General features: G+C 53.7%; 1 protein-coding gene and 2 non-coding genes across 3 annotated transcripts; 1 reads left to right on the plus strand and 2 right to left on the minus strand.

Annotated features, from left to right (window-relative positions):
* Positions 1-2968: 2968 nt before the first annotated feature.
* On the plus strand, positions 2969-3164 carry LOC137162630 (U2 spliceosomal RNA). Its single transcript, XR_010922437.1, has one exon. It is a non-coding gene; the product is annotated as a U2 spliceosomal RNA (small nuclear RNA).
* Positions 3165-4178: 1014 nt separating this feature from the next.
* Positions 4179-4342, minus strand: LOC137162629 (U1 spliceosomal RNA). The gene has a single exon (XR_010922436.1). It is a non-coding gene; the product is annotated as a U1 spliceosomal RNA (small nuclear RNA).
* A 1598-nt stretch (positions 4343-5940) lies between these two features.
* On the minus strand, positions 5941-14446 carry LOC137162628 (E3 ubiquitin-protein ligase TRIM39-like). Its single transcript, XM_067562534.1, has 7 exons — positions 14104-14446; positions 13682-13777; positions 12753-12983; positions 12394-12416; positions 11592-11704; positions 9333-9359; positions 5941-6950 (listed from the first exon to the last, which is right to left on the minus strand). Exons 1-7 carry the CDS (start codon positions 14437-14439, stop codon positions 6391-6393), a joined length of 1386 nt encoding a protein of 461 aa, XP_067418635.1. The 5' UTR covers positions 14440-14446; the 3' UTR covers positions 5941-6390.
* Between the last annotated feature and the right edge of the window lie 3627 nt (positions 14447-18073).

The raw sequence follows: 18073 nt of genomic DNA on the forward strand, positions 1-18073 counted from the left end.
TGCCTTAATGGGCCATTATGCAGGCCATTGTTCTGTGGCCATCCTATCTGGGGTGTTGCCCAGGCAGCACAATTTGAAACACAGATATCTCAAATACATCTATAACTCCCATGTCACATATTACACATGAACATAAGTATTATTATCTGACTTAGCATATTATAACCTTCCTAACAGTACCTGACATGGCATATCCCACATGGATTATTATGATTCTGCCATGCTGATGTCACACAATATTACTAAATGCCCCACCACTCAAGCCAGCCCGCATGACACCATGTCCCACTCCATGATCCCGTCCTCGACCCCTAAAACCCCCTCTATTAATTCCTTTACCTCGGGCTTGGTTGGGGTCAAAATGCTGTATTTGAAGAGCCATTAGTTTAATTTCTGAGCTTTCTTTCTTTTTTTCCTGGCAGGCGACACAATGATTTGCAATACTAACAAGTTCAGCAAGTGGTTTAGTTTGCCAGCCTATTGCAATAGAACGGAGTTGTTCTTGAACTTTAGGCAGGAGACCTTGAACAAAAGCTGCAGCAACGGCTTCAGTGGCTGTATCAGCTGCATTCTCCATGCCAGAATGCCTGTCAAAAACCATTTTAAGGCGGTCCATATAGTCTGCTGGAGGTTCACCTTTGTTTTGTTTACAAGTATTTATTTTTGCCCAATCTGTTTTCCTAGGACAGACATGAGAAATGGCTTCTATAAGTCTAATTTGGGCGGTATCCAAAGCTTCCAAATCATTTGGATCTGCTTGAGGCCAGCGTCCCTGTATTTCCAAGCGCTGGCGCTCTTCAGCAGGCATGACAGCTCTCATTAGTTGATTTAAGTCTGCCCCGTTAGGGTTATAACAATTTATAGCAATTTGTAATTCTTCTTTGAATTTCAGAGGTTCTTCTCGTATGTTAGGAAATTCTTTGACTAGATTCCTTAAATCTGTTGGTGACCAAGGGGCATGGACCACTATCAAGCCTTCCGGTCCTGGCAGTTGGTGAGGAGGAAAAATTCCCTTTGAGGTAGTTGTCAGAGGCTTTTGGTGTGAGGTAGAAATCAGGGTTTTTTGATGCTGAGTATGAAAGGCTGGACCTTGTGGGTTTATGGTGTTTAAAGTCTGATCCAAAGCCTTTTCCTTGGGACTGCCAGGTGGAGTTTCTACCTGGGCTAAAGGTTGTTGTGGTGGGGGTGCCCCTGGGTTGTTTTGGTTATATGGTGGTGGAGGAAAAGCACTGAAAGAGTCTATTATATCCTCAGCCGTTCCTTCCTTGTCCTCCTTTTCAAGTTGGGGATACAATGGAACAGATGGTGCGCTAGGTGGGCAAGCCTGGCCAGGTTTATATTGGGTCTTTAGCGCCTTTATCTGAATTTTCAATTTTTCTCGGGAGTCCTTTAGACTTCTTACCCGGGATTCATGCAGTCTTTTAAGGGTTTCCTCATACCAATCAAAATATGCATCCCATTGAGCCTGTGTGGGTGACTCTAGGGCTCCGCGGAGGTGTACAATTTTATCTAGATCAAAAGTTCCAGTCAAAGGAAACTGCTTACTAGGATCATCTCTGGTATACCAATTCCACTTAGCCAAATATCTGCAAGTCTTTTGGCCATAATGTGTACACATATAAAATGCTGGGGTTTTCTTTGGTGGGAGGGGAAATCCTTTGACCCTCCGACCCCCATTTTCTCAATTCACACGGGCACAATCACACAGGGAAAGTTCATAAAGGGAGTCCTGTTGCCAACAGGGCGCATCCGAGGGAAATGCCAAAGGCACTCCAACGGCGTCTCCTACTGTGGCTTCAGGCTCATTACTGTGAATAAAGGGAAGGAAAGAAAGACAGTCATACCCACTGGGTCACAGGGTTCCCCCGAGTCCCCTTGCGATCAGTTCTGCCTTTTAGACAGCCCTGGGGCAGCTGAACTCAGTTTAAGTCCTAGACCTGGTCAGCGGTTATAATCTCAATTCACACATTATAATCTCAATTCATACATCCCAGCTGGTTACAGTATCAATTCACACACTGGTTATAATCACAATCACACACTGGTTATAACCACAATCACACACACCCAGCTTTTCAGAATCTCTTTTGACTAGTCACCTTTATACCTTAACCAGTATATCTGATGAGCCTCCTTTCAAAAGTTTGGATCATGTCAGCCACTGTTCAGGATTTCCAACCCCACGGGAAGTCCTCCACCGAGCACCCCATCAGAGATTTCAAAAGGTCTCTTACCTTGGTGTGGCACGCCGGGCTTCGGAGGGAGATGGCCCGCAGACTGTGAGGTCCTGACTGGGCATTTAGCGATCCGAGTCACGGCACCAAAGAATTGTGGAAGAAATGAGGCTTCACTCTGCGTTTTTAGTTGAGGCTCATCAGAGATCTGAAACTCTTTTATGATTATGAAGCACAAGCATATGCAAGGGGAGAGCCACTGACAGAGTTGCCTCTGGTCAGTAAAGGGTCTTCGCCTTCAGGCAAATTTTAACATATATTTATAGCTGTGTTAGAATTACAGCATTCATTCTTCTTATCATCAGTCAAGGTTACAGACATAAGCGAACTGCAGTACAAGCATTTTTCGGTTCAGACAGTTACATTTTTCAGCACTTTCTCACTCTCTCTTTTACCCCCTCCCTTTACCCATGAGACATACTTTTCTTGACCAAAGTTTAAGGCCTAAGCAGTTTACTTCAACACCTGTATATTACGTCTGGATGACCAGAAACACTTTTCTTTAAACTCTCAATCTGTTGATTTTTAAATGTTTTCTTTAATAAAGCATTTTAAATCTGTTCTTATCAGTTTAATATCTGATATGTTAACCGTCAAACCTATTATTCCCTATCCGGGATACCACAGATTATGCTTTCCTTGTCCGCTCTAATTTCCAACCAAACTCTGTACCCACTGATAATCTGTACATTATGCTCAGATGTTGAGAAACTTTTGTTTAAGCTCCGTACCTGATCATTTTTAAAAAAACATTATTTTTAATAAAAGTTTTTAAATCTGTTCTTATCAGTTTAATATCTGATGTGTTCTCTATCTGAGAACTCTGTATTACATGGATTTTTTGTAACAGGGAGATGGAATAGGGACTTGCTCTGTCCACTCCACTCATCAGCCTGGTATTGCAGTACTTCCGGGAATGGTGCCCCTCCCCCTGGGAAGAACAAGCTGGTGAAAAACAGAGAAAAATAGTCACAGTGTACAATGTGCGTGTGTATTTTAAGGTAATGTTCAAGTGTTAATTATACACTGATTTTATTGGCCTTTATCCTTTCATGGGGCTTTTAGTGTCTGGTTTCGCAACATGAAAAAGTTGCTGTTCCCTGCCTTTCCCCACATCTGGGTTTAATTTAGGGAACAGTCTCTGCAAATGTGTTACCCAGACTAGGCAGAATGGCTAGGAGTAGAAGAAGAGCAAGGGTGTGGCCCTTTACGACAGACCCCTAGAGTTTAAAGCCAGCTGGGAGAGGTGGGCCGTGCAGGGGCGTCACAGAGGGTAGATTTCTGAGTTGGTGGCAAGGCTCAGTCCAAAGACTGGAGTAGCAGGGACATTAGAGATAAAACAGCCTGACGAATGGAGGAGGAGTGGGATTGGATGATGTGATTGCCTACCTGGCGGAGACACCTGGGCTGGCGCCAGCCTCTTCCCAGTGGAGGGGCTGAGGTGGGCTAGACAGAAAATAGATGCCCCAACTCCTCTCCGTGGCCCTGCCTTCTGCTGCTCCTCCTCTGGAAAGTGCCCCCCCCAGTAACTCTGCTCCTCCCACAAGTGCCCCCCTTAAGCGGCACCCTGGCCAGATTAGAAGCGGCAGCAGGGCAGTGCAGCTCGGCTCCCGTTCTGGCTGGTGCCATGGTGTGGGCAGCTGCGGCCCTCCCCGTCTCCTCCAGCTGCAGCTGGTGTCCTGGAGCTTGGGCCTGTTTCCCCCGCCACCCTTTGAGGGGGGCTGCAAACGCCCACCCAAGCTGGAGTGGGTGAATCCAGGCTGCTGTGGACAGCGCCTGCAAACCCCAGCTTACGCCGCCGCAGTGCAGGGGACAACGAAGCGAACCCGCCCACTCCCATTCCCCAGCCGCTGCTGTTTCACACTGCAGGAGCGGAACGCAGCAGCACAAAGAAGAAAAAAAATGAAAGACGGGGCGGTTAAATCTCTCTTTGGACAGCAAGGCCAGGGCAGAGCGCGAACGCAGTCCCCCACTACCATAAATGATGCAGTCGAGTTTCCCGCATTTGGGGAAATCGCATGGGTCAGCACACCCGCCGTGCAATGGATGAGCCTCGCCCTGGGAAAACCACCTTCGTGATCATGGTGTCTCCCCTGCCAGGTAAGTACGAGTCGCTGAGGCCCTGCCGCACCGGCCCTCGCTTGCACCATGCTCTCAGCATACGGTGGGGTGCACCTCGGCCCTCCCGAGATCCCCAACCACGGGTCCCAACCGCCGCCACCCGGACCGCCACTGTTCCGGTCTGGAAAGTGGTGCATAATCCTTGGGCCTCTGATGACTTGAGCACCTACAATATACATGAAGCTGATTCCGAATGATATCAAATGAAAGCAAACTACAAGTTCCTAGAGTGCCTTCAGATTTTCTTTCTACTACAAGACCTTTTGACAATCTGTGAGTTTCCAAACACTGTCATGCAATAAATCATTTGCCACTGATTTTCAAAGAACTTACACACCAAGAGAAACAGAAGATGGACCTGGGTCATATAAAGAGTACCAGCATCAAGAGTGCAAATAAGGACAACAGTCCCCACGCGTACCCAAACAGCGGAGCAAACGGCGCAAATCTTGGTAAATGAGGTTTTTTTCCCAGTGGGGAGTCCCATGAGTTTTGGATTCTGACAATGGGAATCCCTTTATATCATCAGTTCTTAAAAGCCTTCTTTAGGTAATCGGGGTCCAGCAAAAGTGGCACATCCCATATCATCCACAAGCCGCGGGCCAAGTCAAGCGCATGAACCAATCCATAAAGGAGGAGCTGCGAAAAGGTGTTCATCTTGGGGGAACTAACTGGGATCAGCTAGTTCCCCAAATCCTTATGAGAATCTGGGCCCAACCCAGTAGAGGTACTTGACACAGTCCGTACTCAATCCTGTTCGGATCTGAAATGATGAGATGGTAGGACTGCACGAAGGAGTTCAGCGAGAGCTCCACCCTGGCACGGCACCAGCACGTCCACACCGGTGAGCAGCCCTACCGCTGCCCTGACTGCGGGAACAGCTTCAGCCACGCTTCCCACATCCCCACCCACCGCCGCATCCACACGGGTGAGTGACCCTACCCGTGCGTTGTCTGTGGGGCCAGCTTCAGCCGCAGATCCACCCTCGCCAAGCATCAGCAGACCCATGCCCAGGGGGCCAGCCCCACTGCTGCCCTGGCGATGGCTGACCAGCCCGCCCAGTGAGAATCGGCTCCGGTGCATCCAGCCGCCATGACTGCAGGGTCAGGAGCCAGCCCTGGAGACCCTCTGGCTCTGCAAACCCCCGGGAAGTGAGGGGCAGCCCCGATCCACTCCTCCTCAGTGCTGGGCCCCTTGCCAACCTGGTGTCAAGTGGGGAGAAAATAACCCAGCTCAGCAGCACCCTCCCTGCTGTCACGCTGGCTGGATTGTGGGGAGCAGGGGGAGGCATTGATTATATTATTTAACATCAGTATGTCAAAATTGTTAGAAATAATCAAACAGGTTGTCCCGAGGGTGGATTGGGGAGATGGAACCTTTATTGCCTGCTCACACAGCCCTGGGGCTGGGCTCTCACCCACTTCCCCTGACCCAGCTACTGAATCCCCTCCCCCAGCTCTCCCCACTCACCACTGTCCCCCATCGCACTAGGACCTGCTCCCCCCCCCAGGCTGAGGCTGCAGCACAGAGCGGCCCGTACAGCAGGGCCCCGGCGCTCTCACCCCTGCCCCCGCGCTGCCCCCTGTGGCTGTTTCACTCCCCCCCATGGGCAGAGACTCCACTGGTCCCGTCGCACTCACTGGGCTCCCCCGCCTCCCATTTCTGCCAGGGGCTCTTCCTCCTTGGGGGGCCTTTCCCCTCCCCCCTCGTTACATCCTTCCAGAGTCTTCCTCATGTCAGCTGGGTTCTTCCCTTCCTGCTGCAGCAGCTCCTTCCCCATCTGCACCTTCAACATCGACCCCTGATGCTGCCCCCACCCAATTCACACCCCCTACCTACAACCTAGCCCAGCAGCCGGCTCCCACCACCCCCTTCTCTGCCCCTCTCCCCTCCCCCATGTGACAGGCCTGGTGCTGGGAACTGAGGGGCGGGTGGCGGGGGGCAGGTGGGTGATGCCCTTTAGCCCCTCCCCTGGGCACAGGCCTGGGGGCTGCTCAGCGCTGGGAGGGGACAGTCTCTGCCGCGGGTGTCACTGTCAGGGACAGAGATTCCCTCCGGCCTGGGCTGGGACCGGGCAGATGATCAGGGGAGCCGCGTTTTTACCCCCAGCACTGAGACCAGCATAGAAATAAGGGCGAAGCGTCCTGGAGAAGGTGCCAGTGACAGTGCAGAGCTGGGACCTGTCAGTCACATTGTAAAATGAGACCTCGCCCGCCTCATAGTCCAGGAAAATCCCCACCCGGCTGGGCCTGACCCTCACGGGGAAAGGGGTTGGGGGGGAGGTGAGGGTCACGTATCTCCCTTCCCTGAGCCGCACGGCCCAGTATCCAGTCTCAGGTGTGAGTTTGACCGTCCCCTTCCTGCTCACAGATTCCCTACAAACCCCCAGAGTCCAATGAGTTTTGTCTCCCACCTCCACCTCCCAGTAACGCCTCCCACCCAGGAACCTCTCAGCACCCAACACACAGACACAAGGATCAAATCTCTCAGGATTGTCGGGCAGATCCTGGCGTGTGTCTCCACGTCTCACACATTTCTGATCCTCAGACAGGACGAGCCAGGGATTTGCCGTGTCTGGATCCAGAGTCACGTCCACTGGGGAGAGAGTCACAGAGTCAGGGTCGGGGCAGGGGCTGGTCACGGGGATCAAAGTGAAATTAACCTGCGTCCTCGGTAATCGCTGCGGGGGTTGTTGCCCGTTAAGGGGAGTCAGGGCCTCCCTGCCCATGGGAGCAAACTTGAGAGAAAGGAGAGCAGGAGCGGGGGAGGGGTGGGGTGGTATCTGTGGGGGCAGGGCAGGGGAGGGCAGCCCAGGGACAGGGGAGGGGACAGGCTGATGCTGGGAGAGGCAGAGGAGGGGCAGAGGGGAGGGGCAGGCACAAGGGCAGTGGGGGGAAGGGAAGGAGCAGGCACCAGGAGGACAGAGGGGGTGGAGGGAGGGGAAGGTCCCGGGAGCACAAGGAAGCAAGCGAAGGGGGGCTCCAAGTGTCAGGGGAATGAGGAGAGGGGTGGGCTCTAGGGGGCAGAGGGAAGTGAAGAGGAAGGTCAAGTGCCAGAGGTGGGGGGAGGAGGAGTGGGGCAGGCTCCAGGGGCACAGAGTGAGGCACGAGCCGGGGGCAGCGGGGGTGTCTAGGGCAGGGGTGATCACCGGAGGGCAGAGCGAGGGCTGGGGCAGGTGCCAGGGGGCAGAGTGGGGTGATGGGAGGGGCGGGTTCAGGGGGCTAAGGGGGAAGAGGAGCCTCAGGGAGGCAGAGGGGGTGTGAAGGGGGGGCTGGCCCCAGAGGACTAGAGGGGAGCAGGGGAAGAGGCAGCCCCCAGTGGCAGAGGAGTCACAAGGGGAGTGGGAGGCACCAGGTGGGCCAAGGATGGGGCAGGGGCAGGTGCCAGGATGGCAGGGGGCAAAGGGAGGGGCGGGTTCCAGGGGCAGAGTCCAAGTAAACCCCAGCAGGGGACTTTTGTCTCAGATCTTTGCTCTGTGTCGAGTAATTTCAGGAGTGCTGAAGAGGGGAAACTGAGGCAGGGAGCTTGCAGGCCACCCTGAGGCAGCTGAGGGGTGCCCCAGGGCGCCTCCCCATGGCAATTCTGTGAAACTGGCACCATGTAACAGAGCTGCTGCCCCTCCCCCCACGGACAGAGCCTGGCTCTCTCCAGTCTGGCTGTGTGGGCCCCTCACCGCGGTGTCTGACCCCAGCGGAGCCGGCGCCAGAGTGAGAACCTGGAGTGAGCGCTGAGCACAGGGTGTTTGTGCCTCTGCCCAGCTCCCGGCCCAGCTCCCTGGCTGCTCCCCGGCTCCCCCTGAGCCTGCCCTTCCCCCGACCACAGGCTGCCCCTGCCCTGCCCTGCACTTGGGGGTACGGAGCCCCCTGCTGGCTGGATGTTGAACTGGGGGTGACCCAGGGCCCAGCACGGAGCCAGCCGGGTCTCTATAAAACCCTCTGCCCGACCCAGCCAGACAGGCCCAGGGTGTTGCTGCTCCCACACTGGGACCCTCATTCCCCTCCCCAGAGTTTCCTGCTCCCCCTGCTGAGTCTTGTCTGCTCTCAGACCAGGAGCCGTGCGGGGCCGGCAGCCCCTTGTTCTGTCTCTGCAGCGCCTGGCTCACTGGTGGGCGCTATGTCAGTAATAACGCTCCCTGCCCAGCCCCTAGTGGCTGCGTGACAGCGCGGGGCCTTCCCCACTGCAGAGTGTCCTAGTAACTCTGCCCCACACGGTCACCCAGCCACTCCCCGAGCACCAGATGCGGGTTCCTGGGATCAGAGCTGGGGGAGTCGAGTGGCACTGACCGGACGGGGGCTGGTGGGGTAGCTGGAAGGAAAGGGTTAATCCCAGTGCGGTGGCACTTTGCTGGCCGACACAGATAATGCAGGTGCCAAGGGAAGGTGCCGCCCAGCAGCACTGAACTGGTCCCAGCATGTGCTGAGCAGAGGCAGCAGCAGAGGCAGCGGCAGAGATGGGGGCTCAGCCATCAGAGCAGCAGCGTCCCCACCTGCAGGGGGGGTCAGCGCCGGGCAACAGGCCAGGCTGGGTCAGGGGCTGGGAGCTCTGGCAGCGAGCGCGGCGCCAGCACCAACGGCCCTGCTGGACACCCTGGGCCTGGCCAGCCTGGGGCAGCCAGAGTGTCTCTCAGGGCCTGGGACTCTGCCCGGGAGGGGTGACAGGTTGGGGTGCCCTGCCCAGGACAGGGTGACGGGGGAGGGGACAGGATGCTCCCCAGGGGTCAGTGATTCCCTAGGATGAGGCACCGGGAAGACGAGCTCAGGATCCCAACAGGCTCATGGGCTGGGGTCAGAACTGGCCGGAGCCCAGTCGTGCCGGGGCCGGTGGGAGGGGAGCCGGGATGTGCTGACTCTGGCCGGTCACAGGGAGGGAGCCCAGGTTTCGGGCACTACGGGGCGCTGGTGCCAGGAGCAGCTGCAGGGAGTGAATCTCTGCCAGGGGAGGGGCTGGAGTCACTGACACAGGTTTGGCCTCGGTTACCTGCAAATCCTCGGGCTCTTCTGAGTCCTGGAACAAACCAGCAGAGAGAGAGGTGAGAATTCACACTGCAGGGGCACCCGGAGCGGGGTCCAGTGCAGGGGGGGCAGACCCTGCTGTCCCGACGCAAACAGCCCTGACGGTGCAGCAGCCGCTCTAGCCAGGTACATGGGCCTGGCACCCAGCTCTGTCTCCCAGGGCTGGACAGGTTCTGACCCATGTTCTTCTCCCACGTTCACCTGCTGGGTTTCTCTCCTGTGCAGATCACTGCACAACAGCCCAGGGGCTGCTCCATACAGGGGAACAGGCTCCCAGCAGCTGCTGTGCCCTGCTGTAAGGTCTGAGGCCTTGTTTTTGGCTAAGCAGTAACAGCCATAGCAGGAGAGACAGCAGCCATAAGCTAAGCAGCATGCAGTCACATCTTCACCGTCCTGACATTACATCCAGACAATGTAGTATCGGGCTGTTAAGAAGGTGCTGCTGTCCTAATAGTACCGACCACCACCAGATAAAGAAACAGATCTTAAGATGCTTAAAGAAAACGTTGTTTGATAGCATCTGTCTGGCAAGGAATCACTTATCGACAGGGCTTGTCCACACTTAAACCACTACAGTGGCACTGCTACAGCTGCCCCACTGTTGCACTTCAGTGTAAACGCTCCCTATGCCGACGGAGGGGTTCTCCCATCGGTGCAGTTACCCCACGTCCCTGAGAGGCAGGGACACAGGTCGGCTTAACTACACCACTTAGGGGTGTGCATTTTTCATGCCTCTGACAGACAGTTCTGCTGATCTGATTTTCTGGTGCTGACCCAGCCTAAGGCCCAAGAAGCAGCTTTTCACTGGGATTTAGGCACCTAAAGGTGCAGAGAGACACCGAGGGAGATTTGTCCAAGTGCTGAAGCAGCTCAGACACTTCACTCCTATTGAAATCAATGGGAGGTAGGTGCTTAGCCTGCTCTGGGGCGTTTGAATATCCCACCACACCCCTAAATACCTCTGAAAATCTGCCCTAAAGTGCTCAAAACACTAGGGCCAGATGCTCAGCTGGTGTAAATCAGCAAAGCTCCACTGACACCAGGGAGCTGACAACCTGGCCTGAGTCTGTCTGTGATAACGTGTCTCACGCTGACCAGCTACCAACGTTCCCAAGAAATATCCCGCTTGTCCCTCTGCCCACGTAGGGCACATTGGAGGGAGACTCTCTCGTTTCCCAGCAGGAGGGCGCTGCCGCAGGGATGGTTGCAGCGGGGAAGGCACTTTCACACCAAGCTCCTGTTCTCAGCCATCGATGTCTTTATGGGAAATCTGCCTTTCTGCTCAGAACAGCTTCCCTGGAGCTCAGAAATCCACCAACCCCCTGCTCCCCTCCTCCAAACAGAGACAATCACAGCCCAGCAGCGTGGCTGTCAGGAGCCAGGACACGGGCAGCCAAGCACAGCGATCAGAGCAGGCGTCAGGTGCTGAGAAATGGAACCAAGGGCCAGAACCAGAGCCAGAGCCAGAAGCCGAACGCCTGAGCAGAGGGTCAAACCAGAGCCAGAGCCAGGAATGGGAGCTGAGAGTTAGAACTAGGTTATCTGGGTCAAGGAAGGCAGGAGCAGGGCTGGGTCCAAGGCAGAAGCGAGGCTGGGACAGGGCTGGGACAAGGCAAAGAAGCAAGAACAAGGGAGGGTCTAACCCAGCAGCAGGTCAGGGAATTACATTTGTACAAACGCAGCCTCCAGGAGTTGCCCCTAGGCCTTAAATAGCTTGCCTGGGCCAAGGGTGGGGAGCCCTGCCAGCCAGGGCCTCTGGGCAGGACCCAGGACATCCAGGGGTGCTTGGCCCCACAAGCTCACAGCCCATCAATGGCTGCCCCACCAGCAGTGCTGGCTGCGGCTGTGGATGCAGCAATTGCCCACGGACCCACAGACCAGATTCTCGCCCTGTGGATCCTCGTGGCAGCTCCATGTTCAACCTCAGCTGGCTGAACTGCAGATCTAGAGCAGTGAGCAGCAAATCGGAGCCGGAGAGAAACACCCAGAAATTCTGAACAGCAGCAGCTGCAGGAGAGTCAGCCCCTGAGCTCAGCTGGCCAGGCCAGAGCGGCAGTGACTGCGAATGATCTGCCCCGCTCGGTATGAACACTCAGGGACTGACAACAACCCAACCAACGGGGGCCTCCCTCCTGCAGTCTCAGCTCCGCAGCTTCCCCGTGGGAGTCCCCCACCTGTCCCTGCCCGGACACTGTAAGAGAGAAACCCTCGGAGCATCCCTTACCCAGGATTCCCGTCACAGTTGCCTGGAGATTGTTCTCTCGAGTGAAATCCCGGATTCTCTTTTCCAGCTCCAGGCATTTGGGCACCAGATGTGGAGATGTCGCCTTCTCGCCCCTGGAGAGACACGAGTGTGTTTATTCCTCTCTCCCCTCGGCCCTAAGTCCCCGTACCCCAAAGCCAGAAAGGGGAGCAGGTGGGAGCTGGGGCCACAGGCAGAGCTAACAGGGCCGTGACCTCTGCTGCCCAGGGAATTTAGTGCCTGCACAATCTGCCGGGGACCAGCCTGGGGACTGGCAGCCTCTCTCCGTCCAGAGAGAAAACACAGCCTGGGCAGCGCCAGCCCCAGCTCCCCTCACAGCCGGCCCGGCCCACGTTCCCCACCAGGACCTGGAGGGGCCGCTCCCAGGGCTGAGAGAGGGGCCCATTCTCCAGGCCCAGCCGCTCCTCAGTGTCTCCTCTCAGCCTCCAAGGGGCCTGGTCGCTCCCCATGAGGTGGGGGGTTCTGGGACGTGGAAACGGCCCCTCTGAGGTGTGAGCTGGGACACTCGGGACAGGCTTTGGGCCATGACAGAGCTGGGGTGACAGGCCCCACCCCCAGTAATGATCCCCTGAGCCAGCCCGGCTCCAGGGAGGGTTCTCCAGCCCAGAGCTGTGGGGCGATCCCCTCCCCAGGATGGGTCACACAGACACAATGGGCAATGGGGAGGGAGGGGGGCTGGATCCAGAGGCTGAGACCTGTAGCCGGGTCTCTGAACCTCTTCCCAGCACAACGGGGCGTGAGGGGCAGACGACCCCGGACGTACCTGCTCACGGCGTTTCTGACACCCTAGAGGGGAACGAGAGACAGAGCAGAGAGTCAGTGCCCACGGCCCAACCCAGCCACTGCCCCAGACGGGTCACTCTGCTCCCACAGCCCCAGCCCAACAGGCTGCTCCCCAATGGGGTGGAGGCACTAAAGGCCTGTGCTAGTGCAAGCAGAGCCCCTTTCCCACCAGCTGCTATGCAGGGACGGCCGAGCCCTGGGGCTGGAACAGCCTTTCACCAGCCTCCCCAATGGCCCAAACTCCTGTTTCTCTGCACTGAGTCACCCTGTGAGCCCCAAGTGACTCAGGGGCCGTCCCCTCCCTGCACTGGGCTCTGGGCGCGTCTGACACGGTCTCACCTGCAGGAATTCATGCGCCGGCTGCTGACACTTCCCCTCCAGCTCCGTGATCAGGGCGCTGAGCCGGGAAATCTCCTCGCACAGCTGGGTGCTGTTTTCCTCCCTCCTCCTCCCGATCTCCTCGTCCAGCTCCCCCAGCCGGGCCAGCAGGAGGCGCTCTTGTTCAGCCAGCAACTGGTGCAGCTGCTCAACCTCGGACACCACCAGCTGCCTCTCCACTTCCGTCTGCCTCTGGGGGGCACAGAGAGCAGGGGACAGGGCAGGGCGGGGACACGGGGAGAGCGGGGGATCATGGGAAATGGCACAAAGCCTTGTCCAGGCTGCACAGAGCGTTTCATGTCACTTCTCTGCCAGTAGAACTGTGTCTACACCAGGGCTCTGGCCAGGAGTAAAAAATGTCACCAAAAAATCATCCCCCCAAACCCCATCACGGTACCAGCAACAGATTTCAGTGTAGACCAGGCCTTGGCAAACGCTGCTGCCCAAACACCCGATGGCATCACTGGAAATGTCTGACACTCAAACCCTGGGAGCAGCAAATGTCTCCCCCAGCTTCACCCTGACCCCCTGCGACACCTGTGCACATTCAGCAGTTCTAGTCTCCTCTCACCCCCAGTGCTACAGAGGCAGAGCCAGAGGCTGCTCCCAGCTACCCTGTGTGACCCCCTGACTTCAGCGGGAATTAACACCAGGGTCACAGAGCATCTGACCCTAACCCCACTGACTTCAGTGGGGTCACTCCTGATTTACACCAGGTACCTGAGAGCAGAGTCTGCCCCGCGCTGTTTAAATGCCCGAAACTCCTCACTGCATCGACCCTGGAAATCCTTCACCCTCCTGAATTACAGACACCAAACAGGGCAGAGACTCCCCCTGCTGCTGTCGCTGGCGCCCCTGGGCAAACCTGCTGGGCGGGGCAGGGCACCTACCAGGAGCCTCTCGCTCTCCTTGTCCCAGTCGGATTTCAGGCCCTGCAGCTCTTCTCTCTCCTCCCTCAGACGCTGCAGGCGGCTCAGGATTTGCTCCTGTGAACACAGACAAGGGCTCTGGGGGCTGGTTCGGGTCCTTGTTTTGTGTCCTGTGATCGTCACTGAGCAGAGGCTGGGGAACCACGTCCCCTTCTCCAACCCACTGAAAAGTGACTGACCCCAGCTCCAAGGGAACTCCCGGGCAGAGCTGCTGGGCCCGGCCTGGCTCCTCCCCAGCACCATCAGCCCCAGGAACGTTCTTTGGTCCCGGGATCGGGCACTTCCCAGGTTCCAATCCGGGGCTGCTCAGACCCAGGCCAGGGGCTCTGTGAGTGCAGAGGCTGGGCCTGTAACTCCCAGCCATGGCGATAACTGCGCCCTACCCTGTACTCCTGGGCAGCCTCCTCGATGGGAACCACGGTGTGAGCGCGGTGAGCCCGGGACTCTCTGCAGATCACGCAGATGGGGGTTTGATCCTCCTGACAGAAGAGTTTCAGAGCCTCCTGGTGTCTCTCACACACTCTGCCCCCCTCGGGCTCCGGCACCACCTCCAGCCTCGGTCGTTTCACTAACTGCACCATGTTGCCCAGCTGCCTGTTGGGCCGCAGGTGTCTCTCCTGGGTGGGTTTTCCGCACTGGGGGCAGGGGAAGTTTGGCTCCGACTCCACCCAGCACTGGCTGATGCAGGCTCGGCAGAAGTTGTGCCCACACTCAGTCATCACCGGATCTGTGAAATACTCCTGGCAGAAGAAACAAGTCACTTCGTTCTGTAAGCTCTGGGCCAGCTCCCCGGCAGCAGCCATGGCTCCTCCGCCCGGGCCGGGAACAGCCGCTGCAGGTTAGTTTCACTTTCCTGAGCTCAGAATGAAGCCGGTTTGGCTGGCGCTGGCTGGGGCGTTTCCCTTCCTGCTGTTCCCAGCGGCCCTGGGCTGAGCTGCAGCGAGTCACCCCCAGTGTCACAGTCCCAGGGGAGAGGAGACAGAGCCAGGGCCAAGGCAGTTGTTGGGTGTGGCTTTTTTTTTTTCATATTATATTTTATTACATTTTTAAATAGCTACAAACACACACAGAACAAACAGACATAACCAATGGCACCTAAACTTCTCATAACATATTAACATCTCACAATGTATGTGAACCATTTGCTAGGTAACCTCAGATACATTTGAAAGATATCTATAATATGAGGGATAAAATGTAAATCAATTATTTGTATTACACAATTTAGAAAAAACAAAATTTGCTTCCAAAAATCCAACTAGTTAAAGAAAAATTAAATTAAAATAACAAATAGAGGGAAAGTTCAGAGGAAGGAGATAGAGACAAGCAGGAGGGAAGTGGATGTAGAGCAGGGGGAGGGAAGGGAGCCTCCATATATTAAATAGGATCATTGAGATACTGCCAGGAAAGCATCCCAGAGCTCTGAGAATTGTTCTGGGGTGTTTCTGGGATGGTTTTCAATTCTTTCCACGGTTGCCAAGCTTACAATGTCTGTGCTCCAGTCTGCCACTGTTGGTCACTTTTTGGATTTCCTTTTGCAGTACTTGTCTTTTAACAATTATTAGTTCTTTGCATAACTAAAGTGTTTCAGGTTTATTCAGCTTCCAATTAACATCCATTCGGTTTTAAATTATCTGTTTGTCTTATTACACAATTTTATTTGATAGGAAAAAAATTAATTCTGCAGTTCAGTTCTGCGGGTGTAGGAGCAGGCCCAGAGTCTATGAGTTAAGTTAGCACCTGCTCAGTCACAGCCCCGAGATTTGTCTGATTTAGCACCATCAGTTTTGAACAGTTGTTGAGGGGTCCCATGCATTCTCCGTAGGATTGTCAGCTGGATTAATCTTAAACAGAGATCCAAGGAGCAGTTCAGAGCAGTGGCTAAAATTTGTTTCCATTGGATAGCAAAGAATCATTGGCCTAGTTCCTCCTCCCATTTCTTTTGTAAGGAATCTGTGTTTAATTCAAATTTGCTGGCCAAGTGTTGCCATTGATCTTTGCAATCTGGGTAATATTTGAAGAAATGAAAACAATTCAGCTGGGTCGGAGGTAGCAAAGTCATTGGCCAAACAGCTGGAGATGGCGTGTTTAAGTTGGATACATTGTTAGGCTGATAGAAACACATGGGATTTTTTTCAGTGGACAAGGCAATGTGCCACATTTATTATGAGAAAGCACAATTGCATTCATAACTAATAATTGATACCTCACACACACACACACACACACACAAATGTTCTGCAGCTGATCGTGTATTATTCCCAGTCTTCACTATAGTTTGTGAATGCAGCTTGAGTTCATAGCTGGTGTTTGCAGCTCGTGGCAGGTAACTGGCCAGGGAAACCGGGCAGTAGGAGGAGCAGGGTCTCTTTTGGGCATGCACCGATGCTCTTTGATGTTGCTAAGCAGAACGTTACCCAAAGCTTTTCATTTTCACCCATCTTTTTATATGTTTTAGTTTTAAGGTAAGTCTATGGATCCTGCTGTGTCATGCTGCTTCAGGGTTCGGTGTGACCGTTGATCACCAGTCAATTACAGACGTGACTTTTATTTTAAATGTTTTTTTTGTTTTTTTCTAGGGTGGCTTCTTCTTGCATTTCCAGGGTGTTGTCTGTTTTTTTCAGCCATCAAGGTGGTACTGGCGTTTGTACTCTACCATCAGGACAGGCTGGGGCTGGAGACTGATTCCATCAATCATACCTCATTTACATATTTAAATGAAATTATACACGCCTAAATGAATTTTCAGCAAGACTTAGACTAGCTAATACAAAATGCAGTATACTTCTTCAAAATGGAGTTTCAGTTACAATCTGGAACCATGTCAGACGTTGGTTAGAATGTTATAGAAAAAGCAATTAAACAGAGTTACTTTAGTTACAAGAAAACAGCGAGAGACCTGGGGCACATTGAAAACTAACAAATTTATTTGGGCATAAGCTTTCGTGGGCAGAAACCCGCTTCATTGGATGCATGAAGTGGAAACTTCGGTTTGGTAAGTCTATATACACATGCAAGGATGGGTGAGTTACATCACAGTGAGGAAGGCGACTGTTAACGAGGTTAATACAATCAGGGCGGATGAGGCCATTCACAACAGTTGCTGAGAAAGTGTGAATGTCAAAAGAGGGAACATTTTTTTTGTTGTGGCCTAGCCACTCCCAGTCTCTATTCAGATCTAGTCTGATAGTGTCACGTTTGCATATGAGTTCCAGCTCTGCAGTTTCGTGCTGGAGTTTGTTTTTGAAGTTTATTTTACTTAAGTATGGCAAATTTCAAGTCTATTACTGAGTGTCAGGGAGACTGAAGTGCTCTCCCTCTGGTTTTTGAATGTTCCCATTCCTGATGTGTGATTTGTGTCCATTTATTCTTTTGCATAGTGACAGTCTGGTTTGGCCAATGTACATGGCAGAGGGGCATTGCTGGTACGTGATGGCGTATATCACATTAGTCAATGTGCAGGTGAACGAGCTCCTGATGGTGTGGCTGATGTGGTTAGGATCTGTGATGGTGTCACTTGAGTAGATATACGGGCACAGTTGGCAACGGGGTTTGTTGCAAAGATACGTTCCTGGGTTAGTGTTTCTGTTGCATGGTGTGCAGTTGCTGGTGAGTGTTAGCTTCAGGTTGGGGGCTGTCTGGGAGCGAGGACTGGCTGCCTCCCAGGGTTTGTGAGAGTGATTTAGTTACAATGTTTAAGAATGAATACTTTAAAGGAACTGAACTTCTATTGGTGGCAATAAGGAAATGAGTTACTTAAAAGACAATTTCTATGAAGACAATTTTTATAATAATTTCTATCAGTGACAGTGAGAGGATGAATGACTTAAACAACAAAAGGACAAGCAGCAAGTGACTTAAAGACAAGTGGCTTAAAGACAGCTTTACCGGTGATAGCTATATTTATACCGAAGGGCAGCTTTCTTAGTGAGTGAACGAGAGCGGCTCCATCATCTGGACACACAGGAAAGAGTCCCTCAAAGAATTCCACCGTGATTTCAATATTTTCCACTCCACCATCAAGCTCAGCCTGGACCAGTCCACACAAGAAATCCACTTGCTAGACACTACAATACAAATAAAGGATGGTCACATTAATGCCACCCTATACTGAAAACGAACTGACCGCAATACATACCTTCATGCCTTCAGCTTCCACCTTGGACACATTACATGATCCATTGTCTACAGTCAAATCTTAAGATACAATCGGATTTGCTCCGATCCCTCAGACAGAGACAAACACCTACAGGATCTCCATAAAACATTCTTAAAACTACAAAACACACCTGGAGAGGTGAAGAAAAAAAAATTGACAGAGCCAGACGGGTACCCAGAAGTCACCTAGTGCAG

This window comes from Emydura macquarii, unplaced genomic scaffold, assembly GCF_026122565.2.
Source record: "Emydura macquarii macquarii isolate MOO-44397 ecotype Brisbane River unplaced genomic scaffold, CSIRO-AGI_Emac_v2 contig_2443, whole genome shotgun sequence".
Taxonomy (NCBI): domain Eukaryota; kingdom Metazoa; phylum Chordata; order Testudines; family Chelidae; genus Emydura; species Emydura macquarii.